General features: G+C 41.4%; 1 protein-coding gene across 2 annotated transcripts in view; it reads left to right on the forward strand.

The window, feature by feature from the left end:
• Window positions 1-13,201, forward strand: part of Tm4sf4 (transmembrane 4 L six family member 4) — a 29,637-nt gene that overhangs the window by 13,762 nt on the left and 2,674 nt on the right. The window contains exons 3-4 of one of the 2 annotated variants that reach the window (XM_004834433.3): window positions 4,382-4,518; window positions 11,902-12,088. In XM_004834433.3, coding sequence (XP_004834490.1) covers window positions 4,382-4,518; window positions 11,902-12,088 — 324 coding nt within the window. The remainder of the gene's footprint in view (window positions 1-4,381; window positions 4,519-11,901; window positions 12,089-13,201) is intronic. The other variant, XM_021252986.2, reaches the window with a different exon arrangement.

Raw genomic sequence — 13,201 nt, forward strand, 5'->3', positions numbered from 1 at the left:
CACTGAACCTTTTTGGCCTCAAGCAGAGCTTGCTAGACTTGTACTCCTCCTCATAAACATAAGCAGTATCTGCCTTTCACATAAGACACCATAGTGACCGCCTCAGTGGATAATTGGGCCAGAAATCTTTCAAAACCTCTGCTAATCCTAGATTCTTTTGTACTATAAGAGAATGGCCTTATGTTTTAGTCCTGTGAGGATTTTATCCTTCAATGGTATATTTTAATGTGTTTCAATTGTAATCCAGCCTCAGTCATCAATAAATAGGCAAAAAGTATATAAAGGAAAAGTGAAGAAAGGAATATGAGACACAAAAATTCATTCTAGACAGAGAAGGTGAGCCACTCCCAGTGCACAGGAGGAGGCTTCTGGGGCACCGTACCACCCCCACCAGCATAGAGGAAGTGAGCTGCACCAGCAGCACCCCCACCCACCCCACCCCCCGTTAAAATGAGAAGACACTTAAACAAGTTTCAAAACCAGACTTCCAGATCACCTAAAACAACCCCAAAGGGAAACGAGATGGAACACTGTGATACTCAACCACCTGGACTCCCTGAACTGGCAACAAAAGAGGATCTGGAAAAAATGAAATCAGAAATAACTTCTCAGATAACAGCAGAGATTGTGCCCATAGTGCAAGACATGATTAATAAATCTAGAGAGGACACAGATAAAAAAAATAGAGGAGGTGAGGAACATGATGGAATCCCAACATAGGAAACAAATGGAATCCATAAAACAGATACAAACAGATTTCCAGGAGATTAAAAACTCCATTGAAACTCTACGCAACAGAATGAACCAATGTGAGGACAGAATTTCAGATACAGAAGATAAGATTGCAATTAGTGACCAGCAAAAGAAAAATTTCTTTAAAATTGTAAGGGACCATGAGAAATCAATCCAGCAGCTGCTAGATGAGGCAAAGAAGAATAACATAAGACTGATCAGAATCAGTGAAGAAACAAGAGGGAGTTCAGATATCATAAAAAATACTGTTCACAGAAGGGATGGCAGAAAACTTCCCAAGGAGGGGAAAAGAACTTGACATACAGATAAGTGAGGCATATAGGACTCCAAGTAGCTGTGATCAAAAAAAATCTACACATAGACATATAATAGTTAAGATTCCAGAAACACAACAGAAGAATAAAATTCTACAAGAAGTGAGAGAAAAGAAACAAATCACATATAAAGGAAAGCCCATCAGAATCACAGCAGACTTCTCAACGCAAACCCTCAAGGCAAGAAGAGCTTGGAGTGATGTATTTCAAGCCCTAAAGGAAAACAGCCTCCAACCCAGATTGATGTACCCTGCAAAACTATCTTTCAAAATGGATGGAGAAATAAGATACTTTCATGATAAAGAGCACCTTAGGAACTTCATGAATACCAAACCAGCACTCCAAAAGCTTTTAGACAATATCCTAGGAAAAGACAATGAGGATCACAACCCCAGGAAACCCAGCAGAATGAATGCATCTGGCATGACAAGAAATTAAATGCAAAGGGGGAGAATCCAACAAACAGAAAAAGTCATGACAATGATAAGTCAATATGTATAAGTTATAACCATCAATGTTAATGGCCTCAATTCACCATTCAAAAGAAATAGCCTGGCAGAATGGGTCAAGAAGCAAAATCTAACAATATGCTGCATACAAGAAACATACTTAATTCAAAAAGAAACTCATAAACTGAAAGTTAAAGGGTGGAAAACAATGCTCCATGTGACAGGAACCCCCCCCCAAAAAAAAAGCAGGAGTAGCTGTCCTCTTGGCAGATCAAGTGGATTTCAAATGAAAATCTGAAACACTCTGGTCCCAAGAATTTCAGATAAGGGATAGTCAACTTGTATATACAAATCTATTGTGAAAATGTATTTTCATTCCTCTTAAGTAAAAACTTAAAAACAGAACTGTTGGTTCTTAACAGTAATACAAGAAATTTCTATATTGTTTTCCAAAACAGTTTTATCATTTTACATTCACATTAGCAGGATTAGGAAGTTCTAACTGGTTCACACCTAAGCTGACATTTGTTCTTTTTAAACTTTTAACTTCATCTCCCTAATGGGTGTATAATTCAATCTTGTTATTGTACTGATTAGTATTTTTCTGATTCTAGTGTTGCACACTTTTCCTTGTGCTGTACTGGATATTTATCATCTTCTTGTGTCTACTTTTTAATTGGGCTATCTATTAATGAGCTGTAAGAGTTCTTAATATATTCTGGTCATAGGTTATATGCATTATAAGTATGGTCTGTTTAAGGACTACTTTTCATTTTCTTAACAATGTTATTTAAAGTTCTAAATTTTGATGGAATCTCATTTATCAATTTTTTTCTTTTATACATCATGTTTTGTACATCCTAGGAAATTCTTACCTCATAAACATTTTCCCTTATAATTTCTTCTTAGTTTTATAGTTTTAGTCTTTCATAATTTAGGTTCATAGATCCTTTCAAGTTATTTTTATGTATGGAAATAAAGGGTTGAGGTTAATTTTTTTATGTATGGATACCAGGTGCTCTACTGTCATTTGCTGAAAACACTATCATTTCCTATGCTCTTGAATTGAGTTTATGTTCTATAAAATGTTAATGTTAAATAATCTTTCAAAATTCAGCGGGCCATATATGTGAGGTTCTATTTCTAGATTCTCTGTTTTATTTCAATGATCTATATGTTTTTCCTTACACCAACACTGCCTTGATTACCTTTAGAGGAAGTTTTAAAATTAGGTACTAAACATCTTCCAACACTGTTTTTTTTTCTTTTCTTTTTACTTTTCTAGGTCCTTTGTACTTCTATATAACTTTTAAATTTCAATATCCAAGTCTTCATTTATAGCAAGTATACACAGACCTGAAAATACCTTGTGTTTTCTAATCCAGCTAAATTCAAATACAAGTTCTAGGGGCTCCTAGAGATTTCTTAGTATTTTCTCTGTAGATGATCATTTCATCTACATATAAAGATTTTGCTTCTACCTTGCCAATCCTATCCTAATTGTGTCATTTTATTGCCAGACTATTTTGGTGAGGCCTAGGTTTCAAAGTTTAATAGACAGATGAAAAGTAAGCATATCCGCCCTTGTTCCCCACCTTAAGGAGAAAGCATTGTATCTTCTCCGTTCATATAAGGCGTTCTCACTGGAAGTATGGAGTACATGTCTTTGATGTGTTGAGAAGATTCTGTTCTACTTCTAGTCTCCTGATAGCTTTTACCATGAACAGCTGTAGAATTTAGACCAATACTTTTTCTCCAACTAGTGACAGGATCATATGGCTTTTGCCTTTCCTCTGTGAAAATGATGACTTTTGGGGGTGGATCTTCCAATGCTGAACCAACACTGCCATCCCTATAATAAAACCACTTTCTACATCCTGCCAGATCTGACTTCCAATAGTTTGTTTTGTTAAACAAATTTTTATCTATGTTCATACTTTTTTCTTCTATTATCTTTATCCAGTTTTAGGATTAGCACAATGTTGAGTTCCTAAAATGAGGGGAGAAGTGTTCCTTCTTTTTTCTGCTTTAAATGTTTGATATAATTTATCAGTTAAAATGTATATGAGCCAGTTGTTGTCATATAGGTAGGTTTTCAAGCTAGGAATATACTTTCTTTAATAGGTGCTATTCAAATTTTATATTTCCTCCAGAGTCAGTTTCATTTATTTGTCTTCCAAGGTACTTCTTATAAGTTGTCAAATTTATTTCAAAACAGATTTTTGTAATATGCTTTCTATATCCTTTTAAATTCTGTAAAATCTGGTGTAATGTCTTCTAGATCTTGATATTATAATTTTAAAATGTATAATTGATACTGTGTAATAGGAAGAAAAGGTCTAAAGGAGTAGGGAAAGTGGGAGGGGTAGGGGAAAGGAAAGAAGGGAAAACAAAAAATATGAGAAAAGGAAAAAAATGAAAACAAAGTCTTTGCAAATAGGGAAGGGTAGAGGGGGTGAAGGGAGGGCAGTGGAAAGGGAAAAAAATAAGAACCAAAGTACTCATGTAGGAGCTGGAGATTTAGCTCAGTGGTTCTGGTGACTGCCTCACAAGCCCAAGGTCCCAAGTTTGATCTCCGGTACCAAAAAAACAAACAAACACAAAACCAAGATACTCATGTAAAGGTACAAGATCCCAATGATGAATGTAATTGTATTTTATACCTTAAATGTACCAATAAACTTAACGGAAAAAATTTTTTTAAAAAATTCATTCTAGAAGAGCTCACAGGTAGGTCCCATCTACCACAAAGACTGGCTCCTCTTCTGCCAGTTCCCTGCTGTCATCACAGCCAGTCGCAGGCTGGGTAGGTTTGTTGTAATCTCTAGACTACCTCAAAACATGACTATCTCTCTTCTCTTTCAGATGTTCACTTCTGTGATATTTGCTGCAATTGGATTTGTGGGTGCTGGATACTCATTTGTCATCTCAGCCATCTCCATCAACAAGGGTCCTAAATGTCTCGTGGCCAATGCCACGTGGACCTACCCCTTCCAGAATGGGTAAGGCTCCCCACTGCAATGCCATGGGTCCCCACAAGGGGCACGGCCGGGTTAATCACCAAGGTGAGGCTGCACATACTGTCATGTCATCTTCATTATACAATGAAGTGTGTTGATCCTCTGAGGAAGAGGTGGTGCTGTGGAATGGAGAGAAGTTATGCAGAATTCATCTCTGATTGCTCTTTCTTTCTTTTTCTTTTTCTTTTTATGGTATTGAGGATTGAACCTAGGGCCTTCCAATGCTAGGCAAGCACTTTGCCATTGCATCTCCAAACTCTCTAATTGCCATTTGAAAGTTGGCAAGAGAAATAACCAAGAGGTCACCTCAGTTAGCCTGAGGGGAGGAGAAGACTTGTGCCATTGCAACTTTCATCCATCGTAAGCCAACCAATAATATTAATACACAGAGTACTGGCCTCCGTTACAGATCTTATAATAGAAAATGAGAATGGTTACTCACTAACTGGGCTGAAAGGCTTTCACTAACATCCAAATTTTCTGTACAATTACACAATCTGTTAAGGTACAAATTTACAAAACATGACACTGAAAATGCCATCAGTTCTTCATGCGAGTTAATGCTGATGGGACTCATTAAAATAACATTTCATATTTTCATGTTACTTTATAGGTTGTAAATAATTTTTTTCCTCACAAATTTATAAAACTTAATCTCTATAGCAACCCTAAAGGGTAACTATTCTCTGCTAAGGCAAGTTTAACAAGTTTACCTTGCTCAGCATCACAGTCAGGCACAGAGGTAGGACTGAGTTGGACTCAAGTCTTCCCTTTTTCATATTACACATCCTTCTGCCCACAACTACATTGTGCAGTGCAGTAGCCAGTGGCTCTGGGGCTATATAACTTAATGGAAATGAAATAAAGTTACACACTGAACTCCTCAGTCACACTAGCAGCCTTTCAGGTCCTCACGAGCCACATGTGGCTTGCAGCAACTGCCCTGATGGTGCAGATGGAGGGCATTTCTGTCCTTATGGGGCTCTGTCCAGCAGTGCTGACCTGTAGCTCTGTTCTCAACATAGCCTGGACAGTTTCCTTTGGTCCATCACCTCAATCCTTCTGCCTCACACAGTGACTGAGCCTTCCCAGGGGCTCAGGAAATAGGGTTATTGAGCCTTTCTGGACAAATCGAAAGGGTCCCCTAAAAGAACCCATGTGCAATTGTCCCTCAGTGCCCATGGGGGGAGGGGGCTGGTTCCAGGACCCCCATGGATTCCAAAATCTGCAGATGTTCAAGTGGCTTCAATGAAATGGCATAGTGTTTGCATATCACCTGCCCGCATCCTCCCAGACACCTTCAATCACCCCTAGGCTGTTTATAATACCTAATGCAATATAAATAGCTGTTATATTCTATTGCTTAGAGAATAATGATAGGGAAAAAATCTGTACAAGTTCAGTATAGACACAATTTTTTATTATTATCCAAAGTTGGTTGAATTCACAGATGAGGGTACAGGGGGCAGACGGTACGAACTCAAACCCTTATGTGCTAATTTACAGTGAGATCTGAAAGAATGTCGAGAGCAAGCTTCAGACAGGAAGTTTCTGATGTGATGCAAGATCTCAGAGTGTTCACAGGAGTCCCACATGAAATCCTCACCCTGTTCTCCTAGCTAAAGAGAACAAGGCCTCTGACATCCTCCTATCACATACAGTGGCTCCCACATGGGTTTAGTTTGCTGTGGGAAGTTCCCTTGTCCTGAGGGGGCAGCTACCCTCACAGGGCTGGCTTGCCTGAGCATAGGACTCAGACAACAGAAGGCTGCTCCAAGACCCTCCCCCTTCCCTCCCCACTCCCACCTCCCCCACCCCTCCCCAGCCCAGAAGTGCCTGAGGTGCTGCAGATTGTCTTTCTTCAAGGACTCTTATTTCCACCAACAGTATCAGTACAACATTCATCCTATCTTCCTATATTTTCTATTATGTGAATAATAATACTACCCTAGGTGAACTTCAGTCAAATAGAATAAATTTGTATGCAGTACAAGGAGAGAGAAAGGGAACCAGGCAGGTGCCAAGAGCCCTGCCACAGTAGCACAGTGGTCTCAGTGGTTCCCCCAGGAACATTGCACCTCCCCTCCCACACCCAGCCCTGCTCAGGAGGGTGGGGTAAGACAAAAACCCAAGGTCAAGAGAAAGGCTGCTGCCTGTGGTCACCCCAGAAATGCTGATTTGAGGGGACAACAGGAAACCACTTTTTTTTTTTTTGGTCCCAGGGATCGAACTCGGGTCCTTGTGCTTGCACAGCAGGCAGTGAAACCACTGAGCTAAATCCTCAGCCAGGAAACCACTTTTGAAAGAACTCTAAGTTTGTCCTAGGGAGCCTAGCTTTCATTCACATCACACCACTCTGGGAGAAGTGCTTTTGCCTATTGTATCTCCCCTCCTCACAGCAGCAACTAAGGCATCCTTTAACAGTGTCAGATAATAAAGCTTTGTTAGTAAGAACAGAATAGGAGAACAGCCTTGGAGACTAGCAGAACATTTCGGAACTCCCCCCTCTTCTGCTCACTGTATGACTGTGATGATTATCTGAAGGAGATTTGAATACCTAGACATCCATACCACAGCTTTAAGCAATTAGAAATTACTATATAGAAGTAGATTGCAAAACGATGTTTCACACTTTCCAAGCCATCTGTGGGATATTTAAGCATGACTTTGATTGTTCATGGTCTTTTCCCCCCATGCCCTGACTTCAGAATCCCACCTCAGACAGGAGGCCTCCTTGCCCAAGGCCTAAACTTGCACTGCCTTTGACCCCAGCACACCTTCCTCTCCTGCCACTGAACCAGCCCTCCCGCATCCTCTCCTCCAAATTCCCTTCCTACCTGCTCTCCTACCGCTGGCTTCCAGCACCCCTCTGCCTGCGGAAGCTCATCTGGATTCTCCTAACAGCAGCTGCACCTTCTGCAGCGTGGTATTTCTCACTTAGCAAAATGCTGGCACCCTCTGTATCTTCACATAATCCTCACAGAAGGTCTGTGAGACTGTCAGTTCTTCCTCAGAAGTGAGGAGACTGAGGCCCTGAGTGCTTGCCCAGAGGGATGTGCTTTCTCAATGACTGAAGCTGAAATTTAAGCTTCCCGATTCCAGAGCACGGTACTTTTTCTACAACACACAACACTGACTCACACTAAGTGCTTTTCGCTGCCTCCCTCTTTCTTGCTTGCCTTTTCCCTCACTGTCCGGTGAACTTCTCTTATCCGTCAGATCAGTACATGAACATCAGCTTTACGCCTGCAAACCTGATACACATGCACAGCTGCTGAGTGAAGAGACAGGACCAGGCACTCACATGAGTCCAAACAAGAAGACTTGAGACAGGTGTCACCCCTACTCATCACCAATGGCAGCAGCACTGGCAGCAGTGGAAGCTGCTTCTTCATGTCCTTCCTTTTCTTCTTCTTCCTCTTTCTCATCATTTTCTTCTCTTCCTTTCTGATTTCTTTCTGTCCTTCTCTGACTTCTCTTTCTCTTCCTCCTCCTTTTTCTCTTTCCCCCTTGTCCTTCTCCTCCTCTAGCTCCCTTGTCCTCGAAACAATCAAGAGCAAAGTGTTTTTACACACATTACCTCTCTTCAGTTTGTCCAACACTCCTCAGTTAGTAATTGGCAGTTTTTTAAATTAATTAGGAGGGTTGTTTTTTTTTAAAGATCGGTACCCTCTCTGTGCCAGAGCCCATTTCAAACACGAGCCAAAGAATAGACGTAGCTGCTGTGCTGTGAGCAGCGGTTGATTCATGTGACAACATGGACAGATACTCACTATTCGGAAAGTGGTGACAATAGTAAAGGAGGAAATATAGTTAACTTTACTTCCCATGCAAATCAAATTAAAGAAGCATTCTAGGAGGAAGAAGAAAGCCAGGACACCTTCTTGGCCTCCTTTGAAGTAGAACATCCTCTCACCCAAACTCTTCCTTTCTTGGACAATTGCCACCCTGCCTTGACACTAAACCGTTGAAAGGGAAGCAGCTTGTACAGAACAGGGGTGGCCAGGGGCAGGAAAGCTGGAGAAAGAGCCTAGAGCATTCAGCCAAGCAGGACACTTCCAAGGTTGGGCACCACCCTCCCTGCCCCCCAGGGCCAGTGCTGGGTGGTGAGGAGAACATTTTCACTGCAGCGTGTGTGAAATCAAAACCCAAAACTGAACGTAACTGAATGTTCTGCCTGCGCTGTCTCCGAAGGCCATTTGTGTTTGCACTGCAAGATTACTAATCAGCAAGGAACGCCATAAACTTCTTGTGGTCATGTGCTCAAGAGCTAAAGCCACATCAGGGTGGCCCTGGATTGCACCACGTGTCCCCCACTTCCAGGAAGCAGAAAACACTTTGCAAATGTTGGGAACCAGTTTTGACCTTGGCCAACTTAGATTGCAGTTATCCCTCTGCCACATACAAGTGGTGAGATCTTGGCCAATGCGTTCATCTCTTAGGTCCTTCATCTGTGAAACAGAAGTCATGGAAAGCTCTACCTCACAGGTTCAGGTGAGAATGAAATAACATGATGTAGGTAAAGCGTTTGGTGCAGCAATTCCTGCCACATACTTGATAAACATTCAGCCTTTTAATTCATTGTTTGTTTTGTTTTGTTTTGTTTTGATACCAGGGATCGAACTCCGGCCCTTGCACTTTCGAGACAGGCGACAGAAGCACTCAGCTAAATCCCCAGCCTTTAATTCATTGTTATGGATACTTAGAAAGGAACTCATTATTGTGTATTAGAACTTTCTATAGTGTTTTGCTTTCATAATGATATTGTGGCTTAATTTCAATCCTTTCAACCCGGCGCAAGAAGGTTCAAAGAGAATAATCGCTTTACCATGATGTCCTATTATATATAGTGTAAATATCATAAATACATCATATCTCACATATATTAAAGAGACATAACAACTTATGTAGAGTTTGTGTGATGGGTAAGAGCACTGGCCTGGGAGTTGGACCAGATCCAGCCACTTCACTTCCCAGCCTCAACTTCTTCATGTGTAAAATGGGCACCTCCGTCCTCTCACTGAGGATCTGTGAAAGCTGCTGTGAGCTGGACCCTGCCCAGTGAGGTGGTGCAACTTGGTAGTGTTGAAAAACATGATGCAAGGCCACCACTTCAGTGCCCCGCACAGTTAGGACCCAGTAAGTAGGAGCTGCTGGATTTACTGAACACTCCTGGTGCTGGAGTTGGGGACAAAGGTGGAGGGACATGGGCTCTGCCCTGTGGGAGGACAGACAAGTGAACATACACTGACAGCCCAGGGTGTCCTGGCCTCTACAAGAGAGGCGCACAGAGTGCAGCCAGCCCGCCCTAGGGCAGGAGGGGGACCTCAGAGCTTCTCTCAGTGGGGCAGTGCAGGTGGGCAAAGCCATCTGCTCTTCCTTTCCTCTCTGCTCTGTTTTCCTTCCTTCTCTGCTGCCTTTGCTGCAGGAAGAGGGAGTCCTGTGAAGCCCAAGGCTTTCTGTTCCCTTGTGTGTTGGGGGGGGGGGGCAGTTCCTGCCACCACCCGGGTGGAAGCACCTCTGTGATCATCACATGTCTTAGAAGCAGTGGAACAGGTTTAACCTGCCTCAGCTCTCCTTGCCTCACAGAACGTGGTTAGCTACCAGATCCATGAAAAATTAAAGCCTCTTCTCACTCTGGTGCAGGAGAGCAGGACACAGAAATCATGCCGCATGTGACACAGGCTCTCTGAGGATCCAGAACCTGAGAGTTAGGAGTAGAAAAGGAAATCCTGAGGACAGCTAACAGAGGCAGTTTGTGAGGAGTGAGGCAACCACAGAAATGGAAGGGACAAGAGTTTACCAGGAATCCAAATTCAATCTTTGTTTCTAAATTCTCCACCTCCATGAGTGGTTCTCCAATCCCACCATCGGGGTGCTGTCGCCCACCACTGTACAAACTCTCCAGAGGAGGAACTGCCAATTGTACCATTTTAGGATCTTTATACAGTGTGTCTGGAAAATATTATATTGTATCTTTATAATCTTTTCTGATCACCAAGTTTAAAATTGTGAAGATAGGAAGGAGTACATGCAAAATACAAAACAAAGATGAGTGGTGTAAAATTTAAAAATACTAAAAAGTACCACGTACCATGCTCTTTCAATTAGACCAGATTGTCATTTCTTAGATAAAATAATGACAGTGCTAGCACTTATTGAGCACTTTTACATGCTGAGCACTGTTCTAACCACTTTGATATTCGCTCAGGTAACCCTCCCCATAACCCTAAGGTAAGATAGATAATGTTGTTACCACTTACAGCAAAGTCCAAGGTCACACAACTAGCAAGCTGCTAGAACATGTGCACTTATACAGAGGAGAAGCAGTGGCATAAACAATGTGCTACTTCTAAAGAGCAAGATGCTCATCGCTTCATTTCCTTTGTTTCTTCTTAGTCTATTAGACCCCAAGGCATCTTCATCATTTTGAACAATTTCCAAAATCTTAATTTAGAATGTATTTAATAAGTGTATACTGGTACACACAGGAATTCTTAAGAAACAGGTTATAATAAGGATCTAAAAGCAGGGAGACACCAATGTGTAATTTTATGAATGTAAGCAGAACTCATAATAACCCACAAGATTCATTCTCATTTTTGTCTCCAAGAGAGCATACTTCGAATTTCTCCTTCAAGGCACAATGTTCTTTATATTGCAGCGAACTAGTTTTATGTATATGTAATAAAATATAAACATCTTACAGTTTTTCCTCTTTAGAAAATATATGTACTAAGGCAGTAGACTTTTTTTTCTTACAAGGAAAATTTAATCTTCTTTTGTGCAGATTGCTACATATAAACAAAAATGCAATTGAGCCAAATTCACAATTGTGTTAAAAGCGACCCTTCCCTTTAGTTACCTTACCTGGCTTCAGCTGGCCACTAAAATTGCCAAATAATTTGCTAAAAGTTGAAATGGTCTCAAATGACAATAGCTAGAGTGAAGGCTGAGGATATTTGTGCAATTCTACCCTGGGGTTCTTCATTTTTCTGCCCCATGATAGATGGTGAATTTATATATCTTCTTAGCTCACAAAAATTGGTCTGCCACTTCCTAGCTGTGTGACTCAGAGCAAGTCATTTAAACTCTTTGTGCCTCAGTTTCCTTATCTGTGGAATAGAAGGAAAAAACATAAAAGATAAATGAGTGAATATATAAAAAGTGTCTAGAATATAATCTGGTACATAAAGTATACTCAGTCAAAGTTAGGTTTCATTTTTTCACTTTATTACAGGGTATTTTCTCATGGAACTTGTTTTGGATGGAAAGTATTTCACAAGAAGAGTGGTTATGGTGACCTTCTAGACTAGGCACTTGGATAATTTTTACAAATGTCTCCTTTATCCCCGTTACCTGCAGGGATTACCTCAGTGACCATGCCTTGTGGAGCAAGTGCGAAAAGCCCCCCAATGTAGTTCCCTGGAATCTGACCCTCTTCTCCATCCTGCTAGTCATAGGAGGGATCCAGATGATTCTGTGTGCCATCCAGGCGATCAACGGCCTCCTGGGAACCCTCTGTGGAGAATGCCACAGAGGCTGCTGTGGGGTAAGTTAGGTCTTCATCACTTCTTCTCATCATCAGGGAGGCCACATCAGGCCTCATGGGTGCTCGCAAATGAGGGGTGGTGAGGGTGGCAGCCTACAGAAAACTCAGCCCAGCTGGAGACCACAGTCATCCCACTGGTCAGCTCAGGGAGCGGGCGCTACATGACCGTGTGTGTACACCCGGGCCGGCACTGACCAAGGCTGCCTGCCATATAGCCAAGTGGCTTAGTCCCGGGGAAAGAGGACTTTGCCTACATTGGTATTTCTATGAAGACCCACAGGAAAAGCACATTTACCGTATGGCACATTGCTAGGAGTAGCACATTCTGAACTGGCCTGAGTGGCCATGTGTCCGCAGGTGAATAAAACATACCAAGGCAGGGGCTGGGGATTTAGCTCAGTGGTTCTGGCGCCTGCCTTGCAAGCGCAAGGTCCCAAGTTTGATCCCTGGTACCAAAAAAAAACAAAAACAAAAACAAAAAAGTGTACCAAGGCAAAACCTGTACTTTACTATGATTTCAGATACAGAAAAGAAATGGTTCTTCTAAAACAGAAAAACAGGAAGTCACTCAAGACTTAATCTTTAAATATCATCATAAAATATCAACATGAAAATATAAAAACTACACAGAGACAGTAAGATGGTTTGACTATTTCGACCAATGACCAAATTATATCAGGAATTATTCACACACATGCACAAATTTACTAAAAAGCACAAATAAGAAAAAACTAAGTAAAACTTGTTTGTTCTCTAACTGGAGATTTATGCACATAAAGGTCTACTTATTATGGCAGTACTTTGTGATTCAAATAATTTTTTACACTTTTATTAAGCATTAGAGCTCAAATATTAATTGTGTGTGTATATGCATACATGCACAAAAATATGTAAAGATATTCAATTGGAAAGTGTCCCTCCTTACCTTTGCCTTTTACCCACCCAATTCCCTCCAGTCTTTCCACTACTAGCTGCATAATTTCTTATGTATCCTTCTAGAGCAGTGATGGCAAACCTTTTAGAGCTTTCAATGATAACAAACAGCCAGCTGCGGTACGTGTGTCATGGGTTCCCCACCACTGTCCTTGAGTGTCTTTATTATTTTTTTCTCCC

Source organism: Heterocephalus glaber, unplaced genomic scaffold (genome assembly GCF_053883595.1).
Source record: "Heterocephalus glaber isolate CG9 unplaced genomic scaffold, H.glaber_assembly_v1.0 deba00001504, whole genome shotgun sequence".
In the NCBI taxonomy this organism is placed as follows: domain Eukaryota; kingdom Metazoa; phylum Chordata; class Mammalia; order Rodentia; family Bathyergidae; genus Heterocephalus; species Heterocephalus glaber.